The sequence below is a fragment of the Lissotriton helveticus genome, chromosome 3_1 (assembly GCF_964261635.1).
Source record: "Lissotriton helveticus chromosome 3_1, aLisHel1.1, whole genome shotgun sequence".
Taxonomy (NCBI): domain Eukaryota; kingdom Metazoa; phylum Chordata; class Amphibia; order Caudata; family Salamandridae; genus Lissotriton; species Lissotriton helveticus.
The window spans coordinates 1,553,461,710-1,553,480,112 of NC_136061.1; the positions used below are offsets into that span (position 1 = coordinate 1,553,461,710).

At 46.6% G+C, this 18,403-nt stretch overlaps 1 protein-coding gene across 2 annotated transcripts in view; it reads right to left on the reverse strand.

Moving 5' to 3' along the window:
- C3_1H11orf52 (chromosome 3_1 C11orf52 homolog) overlaps positions 1 to 8,966 on the reverse strand; it is a 131,748-nt gene extending 122,782 nt beyond the window's left edge. For both annotated transcript variants that reach the window (XR_013608822.1, XM_078682307.1), the window contains exon 1: positions 8,409 to 8,966. Coding sequence is in view for 1 of the 2 variants with exons in the window: in XM_078682307.1 (XP_078538433.1) it covers positions 8,409 to 8,434 (26 nt within the window). In the remaining variant the exon portion in view is untranslated. The remainder of the gene's footprint in view (positions 1 to 8,408) is intronic.
- Positions 8,967 to 18,403: the final 9,437 nt, after the last annotated feature.

An 18,403-nucleotide genomic window follows, 5' to 3' on the forward strand; every position in this document is an offset into this window, starting at 1 on the left:
TGCCATGTCAGGATACTGTGGCAGCACTGCTGGGCAGATTTTAGGAGAGGCCAACCTGGACCGAGTTGAAGGGGGGACTTCTGATGGAACCAACCTAAAACCTTGATGACATTTTAGTCCCAGTACTGGCCAATATGTTTTCCTCTCTGTGTCCTCCAATCAACACATCTGTTTTAAAATAAAACCAGGGCTTGAGTCGGGGTACCACGCGGGTGGACGGCGTTCCCCCCACTTATTTTACCGGGAGCTCGATAACTATAATCTGCAACTGAGTGCAAGCCACCATTTGTGATGTCACTTCCTGTCGTGAGGTCAGCATCCCCCCCCGACTTCTTTTTTTAGGACTTGTGCCCTGAATAAACCTGTTCTCTTTCGTGGCTGCTGAGTGGCAACGATCCTAGGAAAGGATACAGCTTGAAGTCACCTCACAACACTTGGTTTGCACGACACGATGATAGTGAACCATAGACTTGTTGGTCCTCTGTATTCATCCATATCATTAAGTCGGAATGTTAACGGTTGTGCTACGGAGTCTAGAGGATAATGGATTTCTTTGTTAAGTCGTATCTAAGAAGAAAACAAGTCTTTCTATTTGCCTGCAGATCTGAGAAAATGTTCTAGCTGGAAGGGAGAGTCCCAATACACACACAGACGTAAGAACTAAGAACATTTCCTTCATTGCAACAACGATTAAACCAGGTGTAAATCCGCACACCTAGGACTTGTCACATAAATTAGTATTAAAAAAACCTATCGTATTGAAGGCAGTGTTCAGAAGCTAGGATGAGGGACAGGAAGGTAAAATGATTCAATGAAGATCTCACAAATCACTCAAATGTTGGCCCCTGACATAATGGTAGTCACCAGGTTAAACAGTTATCAGCACTATGAAGAAAATGAAAGGGTCATGCGAAACTCTACAAAACTCCCCAATAAATATCAAGTTAGCCCATTTAACTAATGCCCCCCCATAGTAAGCACCGGGGATAGGGGTGTTGATTATTACCCGATTTACTCTAATGCAGGACGCATTCTAGCCTACTTAAAGAGTTTTCTCTTCCAGCTAATCAGAAAAGAGCAAGTTGTAGGTCTCTCTCGCTGTTTTAAGATCACAATGCTACTTTCTTCTTTTTGAATCAAAGCACTTTTAGGATTGGAGTTAGATAATAGTAGTTTGTGGTGTCCCACATTGTAAACAAATACACCTTAAAACAATGAAGAAAGCAAAAAGAAGCTACCAGTCTCATAAAATAGATCTATATAAACCCTGATGAACAAATCGTACAGGGCACAAGATATAGCGCCAACTACTGCTCTGCTTCACTGTAAGGAGCGGGGTCAGTACTGATCTGCATATGGCGGACTTCTCTCTAGAGTGGTACATTGGGTGCAATCAATGGGCTGGAATTCTACCCAGAGTGATTGCCAGTAGATGAGACTATTCACAACCATTCCTTGATCACATTTTGTGTGATTGAAGAAATGTCCCCAAGTGGCCATGGTTATGCCCAGACTGGGTTCCTTGCTCGGCGTGCTAAATATCCAAGCTATACCTCAATGACAAGAACTAACTAGGCCAAAACGTAATGGGTTGCTTGTGTTTTCTTCTGGATGAGGCCTCATCTGGCATTTCTGATTGGACTGTTCTCATGAGGCGCAGGGACAGATTTGCCTAACGTAGTCTACTATTTAGAGTCGCAAAGCTGGTAAAAAAATAAATAAAATGAAAAAAAAAAAAAAAGAAGAAGGACGGGTTGGAATGCTACCCAGTGAAATTTCCAGAGGTTAGACCGATTGCAAGCACTCCTCCCATCACCTTTGTGTGAGTGATCAAAAACATGGCAACAGCACTAACTTGCAGCCATTGGCAGGGGCCTTCTTGTGCTTTCCATTTACGTTTCCCATTAGAAACCAGTCTAAGCCACATACAGAGTTTTCACCCGAAATCATGGTCCTCTGGAGGATTCAAAGAGGGGGTCGTTTGTCAAATTGTGAAGTTATAAAGGACTTCTTCATAGACCAAAATGGCTCTGTAGAGACAATTTTCGTAAAGTCAAAAGCCTCTTCCTGGTCTCTTATCCACACCGATTCTCAAAACGGTGTGGTAGAGGATGACTAAACTGCAAAACAGAAGCAGGACTCTGTAGCAGTAACAGCATGGTCTTTGGCTTACCAGCTTCTAACTGCCACATCTTCTCCTTCATTTGTCTTTTGATGGCAGCGCAGCAGGGGGACATTTTACTTTGGAAATGCATTCACTGGAACCTGCCACTTGATGTCATTTATACAGGGCAGGTATGAAAGTTCCACAAATTAAACAAAAGTATCAAGATGGACATGGATGCATCAACTAACCAACTATTTGTTCTGCTCAAATATTTGCATTTCTGTAAAATGTATATAAACTGATTAGTAAGTTATCATTGCCTAAACCCAGAACGCAACACAATCAATATCTATTCAATGCAAAATTATTACAGCTTATAGACAAGTAAAATACTATCCAACCCACCTAGAGCAGAGTGAAAGGAAATCCAGATATGAGTGTTGCTCTCATTCGAGATCATCAGAGTATAGCTCAGCTCAGAATGAGCGAGGCATTGAGTGTATGTGTAACCAAACCGCTCTTGAAGCTAAAATCTTATCCCACCTTCTGGCTCAGCAGTGATTATATTTCGATAAATCAATACTGAAGACCACAGAACAGAGGCATCAGAGTGAGCTATAATATAATACAATTTTATTGGGACGCATGAACCATATACAGGTTTTCTTAAATAAAAAACTTAACAAGCGTTTTGCCAAGGTGTGAAAGTAAGCCAGACCCAGACCTCTAATGGCTTTTATAGTGGACCCTTTGCTACGGCTAGTAAATAGAATTTGACCTATTAGGAAACCATCTCTAAAGAACTCAAAAATAGTGTTCTCATTGGTGTGCAGAATAATGATGGACTGGGATGCGTCCCAAGTAAATTTCCAGTGGTCTAAGATTAATTAAAACATTCCATCCATCACTTTTTTGTATACTTCGTTGCAAAGCTCTAAGCAGGACAAGGGGGGCATGGGCACACTGGCCACTGGAGCCTAGGTATGCCTGACTCGACTGATGCTCATCAGTCTTGGGATGCCTATGTTCCTGTTCACAGAGGTCCTGGCCTGGCAGTTTTGGTTGGTATGTTCCTATTGGAGCAGGGTCAAGACTGATTGGCATATGGCTGGGTCCAAACGGAGGTGTCATGGTGTGCAAAATAATGATGACTGGGATGTGGCCCCAAGTATTTGCAACTGGATGAGATTAATACAAGCATTCGCTCCATCCCTTTCTTGTACATCCAACTGTAATTAGAGACACATAAGTTACCCGAAATATACTAGGAGTTAAAAAAAATTCAAGTGCTTTCATAGATCTTTAATGTGCTCTGTCTTCTTGAGTTCTGGTTATTAACTGCTATAGCTTGAGAAACAGCCCAGCAGCTTTCAGCCTCTGCCTTTCAATTTCCAGGCCCCATACGAAGGCGCCGATAGGCCCATAGTGACAGAAGAGGGTATCTCACATGATAAGGAGAGACTGGAAACACAAGAAGAGGTAGCACCCCCACAAATTGGATGAGTAGAAGGTACCAATACTGACAGGACCATCCTGGGGATACAAGTATGACCCCTGTTTGGTCTGTCATTATTTTCCATTGGACCCTACCAAGCTTAACAAATGTACTAAAAGTGTAAAGAAGTCCCTTGGGTCAGACTACACTCATGGCATCCACAGCCTCCTGAAGCTGGAAGAAGGGAGCAACATTTTGGCAGAAGAGCATTCTCCGGGGAGGCGAACAGGTTTAGCGAGTGAGCCGCAAATTAGACCTGCAGCGCTTGAAACTCTCAGGAGATAGGCATAACATAATGGAGGAAGGAAATACTCAACTGAAACTGACAGCAAGACTATTCTCTGTCCTGGACAGACTGGTGACAAAAACATTGTCCTCAACCCAACTTTCTAATTCCACAACCAGAAGGGATAAATAGAATCCTGGAGCCTCCAGGTAACTGATGTTATGCCCTGGCAACCTGTATGTGTGAACTTAAACTGCTTGGTTCTGTGGGAGAAGTGCTGAAGTCGTAAGGGCCTTGAGAATCACTGCCAGCTCTGGAAGATGCAAGAATTTCCTAGTTCCACGATATCCCAGAATAGAAAGATTCTCCTATGTTGCCACCCAACCCTTACGCAGTGTCAAACTGGCTTCTAGCGATACTTGTCAGGGAGCTCTTTCCTTCGTCCATGACAGTAATTCATAAAAACAGCTTATTATTCATCACATAGGCGAAACCAATGCGTGTTTACTAATATAGGTAAAAGCTGTGAAGTAAGCGATTATAGCTCGCCTGGTAAAGACTAAAACGAGGAAAACCGATGAGGATGAAAAGTAAACTTTGCACAAAGTGTCTCTCACTCTGTCTTCCCTCCAACACACAGTTAAGGCTGCGACCCAGGTCTGATCAGACGACTATTCTGATCACTCAACTCACAAAACTCTTCCAACACAGGCCTTCCAACCAAGCACTATACAAATATAATCATATGACATATTTCCGACCTGCAGGTGACAAGGGATAGAGAGAAGTGGAAGCAAGGGGCATAGCTGGCCAGCTCAGCCTTTCTTCATTCCACGGTCTACGAATGCGAGGAATATGATTACATATTAGGTTAAATCAGAAAAAAGTTTGTTCTGTGCGGCAAATATAAAAAGACATTCACACTGCAGGTACGGTCATTCCATTGGTATAATTGACAGTGAGTAATGTGCAGGAAGCGTGGAGACGCAGTCTCCGAACGGGTGAAAATTAACCCTTTTCTCGCCTTGAACGCTCAGCAGCTGCTCTGGGACATATCTTCTGTGGGCGGTAATAAATGTACAGGCGAACAGATTTCTCTCAGAAGCCAGCACCTGTCACAAGATATATTTGTGGCGCTACCATGCAATGTTAACAAAACAAGTGAGGGAGACATCAGGCAACACGTGTGGGCAGACACAGACAGGTGCGGGCACTTGAATGTGGCTCAGAAGAACGTTCCAGAAGGGCTTAGAAATGTAATCTCCCAACCCCGCTCCCATTCATCTTCAGTCATACAAGCAGGATTGAGAGAATACGGTTTGACTTCACAAATCCAAATACAGCACAAATAACGAGCAAGGGTTGTTGGTGTAAATGCGCTCGAAGGCCAGTTTTTAAATGTGAGTGTTTCATTAGATAAACAGGCATTCTGGGAGTTGTAGTCTTCATCCTCTTAAATCGAAAGACTTGTACTAAAACATAGGAATACAGTTTGCAATAGGAAAGGCCAGGGGTCGAAGCATAGACCCTGAATTCAAGAATAGTGTATTTACTGCACGAGTCAAAAAACGATACCCTTAAATGGAGTATTTACAGTATGTGGTAAATACTTCCTATTCCCGTGAAAAATTGAGTGTTACACACAAAATTGATGCATTCAGCATATATAACATTTTAATGCCATTTTCCTCTGGGAAAGTACGACAGATTTGACCAGCTGAATTTTCCTAGCGAAATTTTAGGGGGTATGATGTTTCCTGCATTCCGATCCATTTACAAATGATTCCATTACAGATGTTAGAAAGATGAAAGGTTGAGTCAGCCTTACCAGGCTCCTAACACAAAACTTGTAGCTGACAGCAGATGCCAAATATGAGCTTAACTTTTCTGCTATACATCTTTCTCTTTACTTAGGGCCGCCTTTCCATAGGAAGAGGATTTACGGATTTGCTAATAACTTTGGCACATTTCGTGGAATCTTAATGAAACGTTCCTTTTTTAACGTTTGTGCTAGAAACCCAGGATTGGTTGAATATGTTCCCAAGTGACGCTCCACTACTTGCAACCAGCTTTGCAAACATGGGAACAGAGATCCAAGGAAATTAAGTGAGTAAAAATGACACAATTTTTAAACAAGCCGGGAAGCCAGAAACAGCTGCCCCAACGGGGCGTCCCGGCGCTGTATAATGCTGTGGAACCCTTCCTTGCTCTCCCTGTGAGATGCCCCTCCTGGGCACCCCCAAGGTGAAGCCAGGCATCCCAGTGTTGTAGGGGCCGTTGTGGAGATTAAGCAAGCTATTGCCCAGAGTTGCAGCGTGGGGCCCATGATTGGACTAGGCGCCGAGGCAAGAATTATTGAGACCGTGGACATTGAGCCCAAGACCCTGCCGCGTCGGGACTTGAACCCTGGCCCCGGACCTTGTCTCTGCTTCAGAGTCTGCCGCTCTAACCAGTGAGCCACACTTCTCCACTCTAAAAGAGGGGCCAGGAAAATGGCCTTGGGCCTCTTGGCACTTGTGCAGTGCAAATTTGTATAAAGATTTGCAGATACGGACTACTGCAAACAATGTTCTGGATCAACACCCCCAAGGATCATGTTTCATCAAGAAATGTCTAGGACTAGAAAAGTTGTGTACCAGTGAGAGGGGTCTGTAAGGTCACACTACATACACCAATGAAAGCTAGTTTGCGCTGTTGGTCGGTGCAAACGTGTCAATGTATCAAATGTGGGTATCCTGAAAATCGCAATGGCGATCCCTCCTGGACATACACTGGGCACCACTGTGGGAAAAAATATAATAAAAACACCTACTTGAGCAGGGGGTGTCTGCTGTAGGTCTAAGAGTGTCTACGGGTCTGGCTATGTACATAAAAGATTTCTATAAAATGCACATAAACAACAATTATTTACATAATCAATAAAGCATGGATCTGGTACTCCCGGACCTATGTTGGATAGTGATGCTCTTTGGCACACGTCACGAACCTAGCCTTACAGGTTATTTTATAAACCTGGATATTTAGGGCTGACCCTTTAGCCATCGGAATTTGAGAAACGCGCCAATGGCTTGTTGGCATTTGGTAGCAAACGTCACATTAGGACATGTCAAAGCGCAGTAGTCGCCAGAAGTTAGCTTTTAGGGAACTGGGCCAGGCATGAAACCCTATTTAATGCATTGCAGGCAATGGAGACTGACCAGGAGTGAGACTCAGTCGGAGAAGATCAAAGTAACTCAGGGTTTGAGACTCGTGCCGAGTTACTGAGACCTCGCCAGAAAAAAAGCGAGATCGACTGAAATATGAGAAACTCGCAACCAATGACCGAAACTGTGCGCCAAAGACTGTGACGCAATACGCAAGGCGCGCACGCCAAGGTGAGAGGCGTGCGTCTCATACGTTAGACGGCGCTCCAAGCAGGTACCCAATGCCCTAGAGAGAATTAACACCAATAAGCGAAATTCATTCAGAGAGGAATACCATGCCCCAAGGTGCGAGACTGATAGTGCCCCAAAGCGTGCAACATATGCCCTACGGGTAAGGGGTTACTCCATAGCATAAAACGTATTTATATTACCAAACGGGCGGACATTGGCTCCCACCTAATGAACATCGCCTTTCTCCAAAGGCCTGAGACACACACACAACGTTGAATTAGACCGTCCTCGAGGTGTGTGACTTGCACCCATTGAGTGAGACTATGCTCAACGTAATTGATATCGCACCCATTAAGTGAAACACTTATCCAAAACATGTAACTCACACCCAATGAGGCTTCACGGTAATTGACTCAGATCTAATCACTGTGATGGTGTGACAGGCAGTACAACTCACAACCAAAGAGTAATAATGTGTTCCAAGGAATGAGATTCGCGCCTAGTAAGTGACGTGTTGTGCCATCCAGTGAAACTCCAAAAATTGTGATACTGAATGCAAGCTGGGAAACTCACCCAAAAAGCAGCACACTTAAGTTTGCTAGGTCCAGGTGCGCGGAGACCACCCAGTTTTTATATACATTCTGAATCTGGAGTCCTGATTTAACAACCAGATAAACAGGACTACAAAGGAATGTATCTGCACTGGAGGGCGCAATTCAAAGCAATGTTATTTTACACTTTCGGCCCAGGGCCTTTCATGGATAAAATCATTTAAACAATAGGACACTGAAGTAGAAAAGCGAGACTTTGTAATGCAGAAAGGGAAAGTGCTAGTAGGAAAATATATGGGGAAGTAATTTTCGGGGTGGGGAAAAGTGGAAAGGTTAGAGAAGCGCAAAGTGCTGGGAGTGCCAACATGGAACTCCCTCTGACAGTGACAAAGTGCGGCTACCCCAGAACCAGGGAGAATTGAGAGCTCGAGCAGATTGCGTTCCAAAATGTGACACCCGCTTGGTGAAGGAGATAGGACTACCGCCAGGGAGCAAAACATAGCTTCAAGGTGTGATTCTGACACGCGCAGAGTGAGTCTGTGCCAATCCGATGAACTCCACCCACAGGGCAAGACCTTAACCTGAGGCGCGAGTCGCCTCCTGCGCCTCTCCTGTTCTTATGAAGTTCTGTAAAGGATCACCGCCCCGTACTTACAGGAGTTTTCTGACGGTATTGCCCATCCTTCCCCTTCCTCCATGGAAGGGGGCCCTCTCTCGCTCTCTGGCAGGATCCGGCAGGAGATAAGAGTTCAACAGCCGGTCCCTCAGGAACAGCAGCCAGTTGAGACGCTCAACACCCGGCCTCTCAGAGTCCTCTGGGCGCCCCGGCCCCTCTGTGTGCCCCAGGCTCGTCTCCACGGGCAGCTCCGATTCTCTCCCCGCTCCTGAGAGGGTCCCAGTCAAGCACCAGTGCTAGATGCCTTGCTACCGGGGTCGCTCCTTTGCTGGAGTGACCGTGACGGGCTCACTCTTAGCCCCTCCTGCGTCCTCTTCTTTGCACCGACGCAGGAGCCAGGTCCGGCCGCCTTCCTCCTGCACAAAGCTGCCTTGTCTGTTTCCTGGTTTCTAGCCCCGCATACGGCCCAGCCTCGGATGTTTGCAAACCTGCTGGGAGGGGCGGCTCCTGCCTCCGCCGGCCACAGGATCCGGTTCGAGGCACCTGCTGGAGGGAGGACGCCGTCCCTCGTTCCACAGCATGCTCGCGCCATCTGCTGGATCTCACGCGCCCCTTTCTTAAACTTCATGCCCATTCCACCAGTGGAGGGAGTGGGACAGTCAAGCGTCCGGTCTGTTTATCTGCCACAGGGAAAATAGCTCCCCCCATGCTGCCCGAGCCACCTGCTGCTGAGGGAAATATGACAAGCTTCTGGAGAAGTGCTTTTATACATATACAATGTTACAGTACATCAACACATATACACTCTTTGGAGACAAATTTATGTTCATTCACCTTTAGATCGACAGTTGTTAATGTTGGTCTGAATTTTAAAATGGCTACCGTTGTTGGCCATCTTGACTTTGTGGCACATCAACAACGAAAAGCTCTATTTTCTTCTTTCCCATGTGAAGAAATGTTTTCTTACCTTTGTGATAATCATGGAACGTTGTAGTGAATAGCACATTCAAAAGACACCTGCAAAGTACAGCTTGGTATGTGTATTTATTTATTTATTTTTAAAAGTTTTATATAACGCTGGCTAGACCCCGAGGCATCAGAGTGCTTTACATGAGTATCAGATCATGGTTGCAGGTTACATCGTTACAAAGGTTACACATTTATAAGAGCATGGCAACATAGTTACATGTAAGGTCGAGATAAACAATAAGTACATAAACGTAAGGGAGAAAGCAGGCAAGGAGGGAGAAGCAGGGGAGGGGGTTAGGAGCAGGGGAAGTAGACAGAATGAAGGAGGGAAAGAGGAGGGGAGGGTGAGAGACACAGTATTAAAAGAAAAGGGGGAGGGCGAAGGGGACACAAACCGGTAGACGAGTCAAAGCTCCGTCCAAAGTCCAGTAAGCTGTGATCCCAGGGGAAGTGGTATCATTTCCCCATCTTTGTTGCGAGAGGCTCCTTTTACGCAGTGGACTCTCTCAGAGGGGTCTCTGAGACTCCAAGGCCTACATACTGGATCATTCCCCAAAAAGGGGAGAGGGAGTGCTTTGGCAAAGGGTGCCATACCATACCTCAGCTGTGAGTGGCTCCCTTGGTGCTGTGGACTCTCTCAGCTGGTTCGCTAAGACTCCAGAGTATAAATATTGGATCTTTGCCCAACAAGGGGAGAAGGAGTGCTTAGTCAAAGGACAACAAAGGACAGGGGGCAAGGCGGTGTATCAGGCAAGGGGAGATTCAGGGGAGAGGGGATAGGAGCAAGGGAAGTAGACAGAGAGAGAAAGAGTACTAAATGGGAACAAACAGCATCATTTCAGGGAACAGACTGTTTTCTCTCTGTGGCCATGAGTTTGCCCCATCTAAAGGTAAAAACCTAGCACAGGCCATTCCAGAAGCTTTGCCATCCAGGACAAGAAGCACACAGTTTGTAATTCTTCTATTTCTAGCGGCTACAAGTCACATCGATTGTTGAACAAGCTACAGCCTATTCCTCCGGGCTTTATTTAGCACACCAATCGTGCACAAGCTGCGGGAACACACCATTCGAGTCTGGAAAACATCACCGACCACAGCACTAAAATCCTACTCATGATACTGCTCATATGTCACACCTCAACCACTCCTAAGACCATGCACAATAAATAAATTGGGTAGCTTCTTATGCGACCTATCAAAAAGTGCTTTGTGTCCCAGTGTGTGTAGGAAAGTGTCCCTTTTTACATGGTTACTCCATTCGAGGCTGACCTCTCCTGGACCCAACGTATTCACCTGCAGCCTCAACACGAAGGGTCCCCTTTACAACTACTGGCTCAGGTAAAAAAAAATCTGACACCAAAAGGCATTCCTGCATTCTCAACCTCTGACCTTGGTGGTGGTATAAGTTTGAAGGATGCTGAAAGAATCTTGCATTGTGAGGAGTCCAGAGAACCTAACAAGCATATAATTGAACCATTATGCTTTAACCTAATTGGACACACTTACGAGAACTGTGTGTAGATGGGAAAACTGTTAAGAGTTGCGTGTATAACATAGTGCAGAGCCCGATTTAACCTTGGTGGAAAGGGAACTTCCTTGTAATGGCGACGGAGTTCCCTCCCGGCCAAGACTATGGTCCACCCGCCACATTTAAATGCAGGCAGACCATAGTTTGACAGCGGCGGAGACTTCTCAATCTCTGCTGGGTCAAGCTCCTCCCACGACCTAATGGAGTAAAGGTTGTCGGAGGTTTAGTTAAATGTCTGCCCACTTAATTTAGATGGGCGGACATATAGACGTTGTCCAATGCCCTTCACAGCTGGGAAAAACCTGGGGGTAAGGGGCATTAAAAAGTGCTCAATGCCCCCCTTGCCATGGGAGGCAACTCTCATGGCGAGGGGTGCATTGTTTGTTTTATTTTCAAAAAGAAAATTTTACTTTGGGATTTTCGTTTTTGAACATAAAAAATAAGAATTGGTGTAAACAATAAGTTTCCTTTTTTGGGACCTTGCAAGTGTTTAGCCAGAGCTATTGGCTTTGCCAATGTCTTTAAGCTATGTTGTAAAGCATTGTGGCTGCTGTGCAGCATGTTGAAAAGGTATAATAAAAAAGAGTTATAAGCATTCTTGTTACTTTATATATAACCAAGAAGACAACTGAATGACCCTATTAAAAAAGATTTAACATAAAAATAAATTCTTCTAGTTTTATTGTCCTTGCATTGTTATGTTATGTTATTTGTACTTATAAAGCGCACTGCTACCCTGAGGTGTCCTGGAGCTGGTGCAATGCTGGCAACTTCTTCCTGCCTGTTTCAATGCTATGTTTGTTACATTTTTTTCGGTCTCGCTTGAGACAGCGCATGCTGCCTCTTCGAGACATTTAGTAAGTGGCTTTATAAAAGTGCCACCAGAGGCTTTTGCTAGCCTCCAGCCTCCAGCTTGCGTTCACGTGCACAGCTGCCATCTGTGTTTTTATTTCTGTAATTGGGCATCTCTGCTCGCACTCTTCCTCCCTTCTCCCCCTCCCTCTTCTTAAGTTTCATTTGTGTCTTCTATTGCTGTGAATGCTCCTGCTTTCACCAGGCACACACCATCAGTCATTAGTGCACGCTTTCACCAGGCACACACACCACCAGGCATACTCACCACCAGCCGTCAGTGCACGCTTCCACCAGGCATACACACCACCAGCTGTCAGTGCACGCTTCCAACAGGCACTCATACAGCCGTCAGTGCACACTTCCACCAGGCACACACACAGCCATCAGTGTACGCTTTCACCAGGCACACACACCACCAGCAGTCAGTGCACGCTTTTCCACCAGGCACACACACCACCAGCTGTCAGTGCACGCTTCCAACAGGCACTCATACAGCCGTCAGTGCACACTTCCACCAGGCACACACACAGCCATCAGTGCACGCTTTCACCAGGCACACACACCACCAGCCGTCAGTGCACGCTTTCACCAGACACACACACTACCAGCCGTCAGTGCATGCTTCCACCAGGCACACACACTACCAGCCGTCAGTGCACACTTCCACCAGGCACACACACCACCAGCCATCAGTGCACGCTTCCACCAGGCACACACACCACCAGCCATCAGTGCACGCTTTTCCACCAGGCACACACACCACCATCCGTCAGTGCACGCTTCCCCACCAGGCACACACACCACCAGCCCTCAGTGCATGCTTCTTCACCAGGCACACATATCACCAGCCGTCAGTGCACGCTTCCACCAGGCACCCACACCACCAGCCGTCGGTGCATGCTTCCACCAGGCACACACACCACCAGCCATCAGTGCACGTTTTTCCACCAGGCACACACACCACCAGCCATTAGTGCACTCTTCCACCAGGCACACACACCACCAGCCATCAGTGCACACTTCCACCAGGCACACACACCACCAGCCGTCAGTGCACGCTTCCACCAGACACACACACCACCAGCCGTCAGTGCACGCTTCCACCAGGCACACACCACCAGTCGTCAGTGCATGCTTTCACCAGGCACACACACTACCAGCTGTCAGTGCACGCTTCCACCAGGCACACACATCATCAACCGTCGGTGCGCGCTTTCACTGGGCACACACACCACCAGCAGTCAGTGCACTCTTTCACTGGGCACACACACCACCAGCCATCAGTGCAGCAGGCAGGCTCTTCTCAGAGTTTCTTGGTAAATATGTGTTCAATGCATGGGAGGGAGTGGGTCGAGTTTGCTTAAACCATGCTGAGTATGCAGGTGCAGTGCATGAACTCCTGTGTGAGTGAGTCATGCTGCCTGGGGCTCACTCACTCCACACTTGTAAATGGCACCTCCACCAGGCTTTTTCTCATTTGCAAAGTTCGGCGCATGGGCAGCCACTACACCCCCGGGAATGACTGCTTTCTACAACCAGAATGGAAGCAACATTCAGAGCACACACCACCAACCCTCAGTGCATGCTTCTTCACCAGGCACACATATCACCAGCCGTCAGTGCACGCTTCCACCAGGCACCCACACCACCAGCTGTCAGTGCACGCTTCCACCAGGCACACACACCACCAGCCATCAGTGCACGCTTTTCCACCAGGCACACACACCACCAGCCATTAGTGCACTCTTCCACCAGGCACACACACCACCAGCCATCAGTGCACACTTCCACCAGGTACACACACCACCAGCCGTCAGTGCATGCTTCCACCAGACACACACACCACCAGCCGTCAGTGCACGCTTCCACCAGGCACACACCACCAGTCGTCAGTGCATGCTTTCACCAGGCACACACACTACCAGCCGTCAGTGCACGCTTCCACCAGGCACACACACCACCAGCCGTCAGTGCACACTTTCACTGGGCACACACACCACCAGCCGTCAGTGCAGCAGGCAGGCTCTTCTCAGAGTTTATTGGTAAATATGTGTTCAATGCATGGGAGGGAGTGGGTCGAGTTTGCTTAAACCATGCTGAGTATGCAGGTGCAGTGCATGAACTCCTGTGTGAGTGAGTCATGCTGCCTGGGGCTCACTCACTCCACACTTGTAAATGGCACCTGCACCAGGCTTTTTCTCATTTGCAAAGTTCGGCGCATGGGCAGCCACTACACCCCCGGGAATGACTGCTTTCTACAACCAGAATGGAAGCAACATTCAGAGCAATGAAAACAAGTTAATTTGATGCAAAGAACTGTTAATAAAAAACATGTCCAGCTATTGTAGATCTGGCAACTTAAACAAAACAGCAACAAAAACATACAAGCATTGGCATAGCCAATAGGTTTTGCTTTTTGGACCCTATAAGTATTTAGTTATGCAGCAAAATATCCTTGGTGCAACAACACCAACTGTTGCATGGCTAAACACTTATAAGGTCCCAAATGCAAGACCTATTGGCTATGTCAATGCTTGTTTTGTTAATGGGGGGGGACACAACAGGAGTGAGGAGGTTGGGAAATAGTACCTGAATTACAACACGAGCAGCAGACGCATACTAGGGGAGAATCAAGAGATGCTACATTTAGAGGGCAGACAGGTGATGCTGAGTGATACTGAGGTGGGGCTGAGTGATGCTGAGGTGGTGATGCTGCTCTGGTGCTGACATGTTTAGAGCCCAAGCATTATTAGGTGATGAGGGCTTAATATAGGCAGAGTCCGAGGAGTGTAGCAGTATAATAAAATATGAGGGGGCAGCTTGCATTTGATAAGGTGTTTGCGGCTTGCTCCATTTGCAGAAATGGGGCACTTTTTAATGAGATTGTGAACAGGTGATGTTCCATGAATGTGCTAAGGACTAAAGAGGTGAGTGAGGGATAATGTGAGTTGAATGCCAATAGTTTGTCACCAGATATCATAGTTGAATTGAGGTGCTGGGATGTGTATTTATGAACCTAATTGAGGCAGGCTGGCCTACCACATACAGTATATTTCGTTTTTGTGACGTGGATGCTAGTGGTTAGTGGAAGCAATGCTTAAAATGATGTGTATCAGGAGGGCATGAGCAGAAGATGAAGGATTTAAAGTACAAGGTATGCAGCGCCTGGAAAGGCCACTCCAAGTTCTGGGAAAGGATTTTCTGACACATGATATTGCTTTATTGAACACTGATGGACACTATGTGCGATGAGAACTAGGGGGCAGCATAAGCTGCTGGCACTGATGCATAAGGATAATAGACCTTGGTGAGTTTTTCATTGCAGTTTTATGCAATGCAAACTTGGCCTAAAGGCATGTTAGCGCTTTATAGGGAGGCAGCTTTCGTTCAAATTGACACCTGTAGCAAGGACTGGACATGAACCTACATGAATGCATTAATTCGATTCAGTACAGATTGCATCAGAATGCCTATTTTATAAAACAGTTTACACCAATTAACCCGTGCAAAAACAACAAGATGTGCATTAACTGTTTGGAACAAAAACACATTTATTGCATCAATCTATTATTGCAAATGTTAGTGCAAAATTACATTTGTCCCTATTTATTTTTTATTTATTTTTATTTGAGAAGTTTTAAATAGCGCTGTCTAGACCCGGAGGTATCAGAGCGGTTTACATGAGGTAGGACATTGTTTCAGAACATTGTTACATAGTTGCTGGAGCATCACATAACATAGAAAGGGAAACAGTATAACACAGTTGCATGAGTTACTAAAGCATAGTATAACATAGAAAAAAATATGTGCTGTTTTAAATCTGTTGTTGTCTTTCAAACGTCGAGGAAGAGCCACAGGGAGAAACTATTTCAGCAGTAAGTCTCCATTCCCTTCAACACAATGCTTTTGACAGCTGCCCACCCCTGTGCTGAAGCTCCATAAGGGCACAACTCTCCCGCTCTTGCTTGTCATCCCTTTAGGCTGACCGAGACCTATAGTGCCCACCCTATGCTGTCACGGTCCACTCAGGTTGGCGCGCAGGAGTGGTCCTTGACTGTGTGGTCCTGTAGGCCCCCTCCGCATTACGACAGCATTGTGGTACTCAGTCCTGTGGCCGCCTGCCCTGGATCCAATCCAGGAGTGCCCCCGGGCTTTTATTCTCTGGGAGCTCTTCCATGCAGCATTTCTTCAGCCGGCAGACTTTGCCTTGTGCACTAGCACATAGAGGCTTCATCTAAGCCTTGGCTACTGCAAGCAACAACCTCCTCTGCTAGAAGGCTGAATTCCTCAGGTACCTTAGAAGTCTTGCCACTAGCCCCGAGAGACTCAGATGCTAGGATCACTCACCAGAGCTTCAGATGACTTCACCACTGTGCACCTTGTGCCCGCTTTGCACGACATCTGGTGCACCACTGCAGCCCTTGCGACAGCAGCTCACATGACTCCTGGCCATGGAGGAGACAGTCCTGCAGACACCCGTCAAAATGGAGCCTGTCAACACTATCAGCAAGAAACCATGAAAAACAAGATCAGAGACAGCCAAGTCCAGGCCAACAAGCTAGCCCTGCAGATGGGGCAAAAGACCTTACCCTCATCAAGGTGATTGCCTGGCACGAGCTAAAAAGTGCATCGCCTGCTGGAAGTGAAACCACTTCTCCAAAGTATGCTGCTCGAACCCCAAAAAATACAGCTCCCAGGCAAAACAAAGCGCGCGCACCATTGACACCCATCCTGAGACAGTGGAAGACTGCGACATGGATGACGTTGATGGATAGGGAGCCATTCAACTGGTAGAAACTGTAAAGCCACAATGTACAACCACAGAGAACACCACAAGTGCCTCATCAAAGTACAAGACCAACCCATCATTGCCCTAATTGAAATGAGGACCTCAATCAACTTCATGGCCGGGGACCTGTACCACAACTTGCCTATTCTACCTTGGTGGGGTGGAGTGTGGGTGGAAGTCCACGCTTTTGGGAAAAGCTCACTCCTAAAGCTCGCAGGCGTTATACACGCCAACATCGTCCAACAGGTGCCACGACAAGGCCAAAATCTGCATATCCAAAGAATGTACAGGCTTCCTCCTAAGTTGATAAACCCCCAATACCTCTGGCTGGTCCGTTTTGCATTCAGCGTCCACACCAATGACAGTTACAAGCTAGCACAAGAGATTGCCTCGTTGCTTGATGGCATAGGGTGCCTCCGGGGCGAAGCCACCTGACTGTGTATCAACAAATCCAATGAACCACTGGTGCTTCACCTCAGACGGATAGTGTTTCAGCTTTGCCTCAAAGTGGAGCAAGAACCGAGAACCTCAAGGAGGATGGCATCATTGAAAGAGTGACAGGTGCCACCCCATAGGTCTCCCCCATCGTCATAGCCAAGAAGCTCAAACAGTCACTACCTGTGGGGATCTACCAAACCTGGCTTTTAAAAGAGAATGCCACATGACACCCACAATAGATGATATAATTGGGGAACTATCAGAATAGAAATGTTTTTCAAAAATGTCTTCTAAGTCTGGATACCGCCAGATACCCCTACATCCGGACTCGCACCCCATAACCACTTTTTCAACCCATATTGGCCTCCGGTGGTACACTGAACTTCAGCATATCCAGTGCCATAGAAGTTTTCCAGAACATCATCAAAGAAGGGCTAACCAGACTTTCTGGTATCTTAAATGTGAGTGACAATATATTAATAGATGTACCAACTCTCACCAGTCACAGTGCATGTATGCGTATGATGTTCATCAAGCTGAAAGATCATGGTTTGATGTTGCGCCGGGAAAAATGTGAGTTTCTACAAAGAAGCATCCACTTTTTCGGCTACAAGTTCTTTAGACGACATTGGGACCAACCCTGCAAAGGTAAAAGTCATTCAAGATGATCCAGCTCCCAACTTGATTTCAGAAGACAGAAGTTTTTGGACCTCTTGCATCTGGTTCATTGCAGAGCCTGTCTGGCCAAACTGCACCCCTCCGCGAGCTCACAAAAACCTCCAGTCCCTGGGTGTGTGGAGCAAGAACAAGCTTTCTGCAACACCAAAGAAGCGTTGGCATGGACATCCTTAGTGTACTATGATTTCTTGAGAGAATCGTAACTAGCAGTTGATGCAAGCCTCACTAGATTAGGAGCAGTGCTGTCCAAAATGTCAAAGGTGTGGAGAATAGGCCCTGGTTGCCTATGCGAGCCAGACCCTAACATCCACTGAATAGCATTACTTGCAACTAGAAAGGGAAGCCATTGCTATCAATAGTCACTTAATCTCCCCGTGCCTAAAAATGAATGCGTGTCCTCATGTAACGTAACTGGTGCTATGTAAAGCGCTCTGATACCTGATTCAGTTCGGGTCTAGTTCGCGCTATATAAAACTCTGCAAAAAAAAATAAAAAATAGGGGATGCCGCCATTTCTATGTGTATCTGTATGGTCATCCTTTCACAGTCCACATGGACCACCAGCCACTGATCCCCTTGTTCAAGGGATCCACATCCAAGCCACCCCCATGGATCCATAAATGGATCCTGAAGCGTATTCAAATTTACCATCCAATACAGACCAGGCACCCACAACCGTGTGGACTTCCTATTACGGCATGCCCCAGCAGAAGTGAATAAATCCCAAAACACCAAAGAATAAGTCAGGCTTTTTGTGGAGCAGTCCAAACTGATGCCC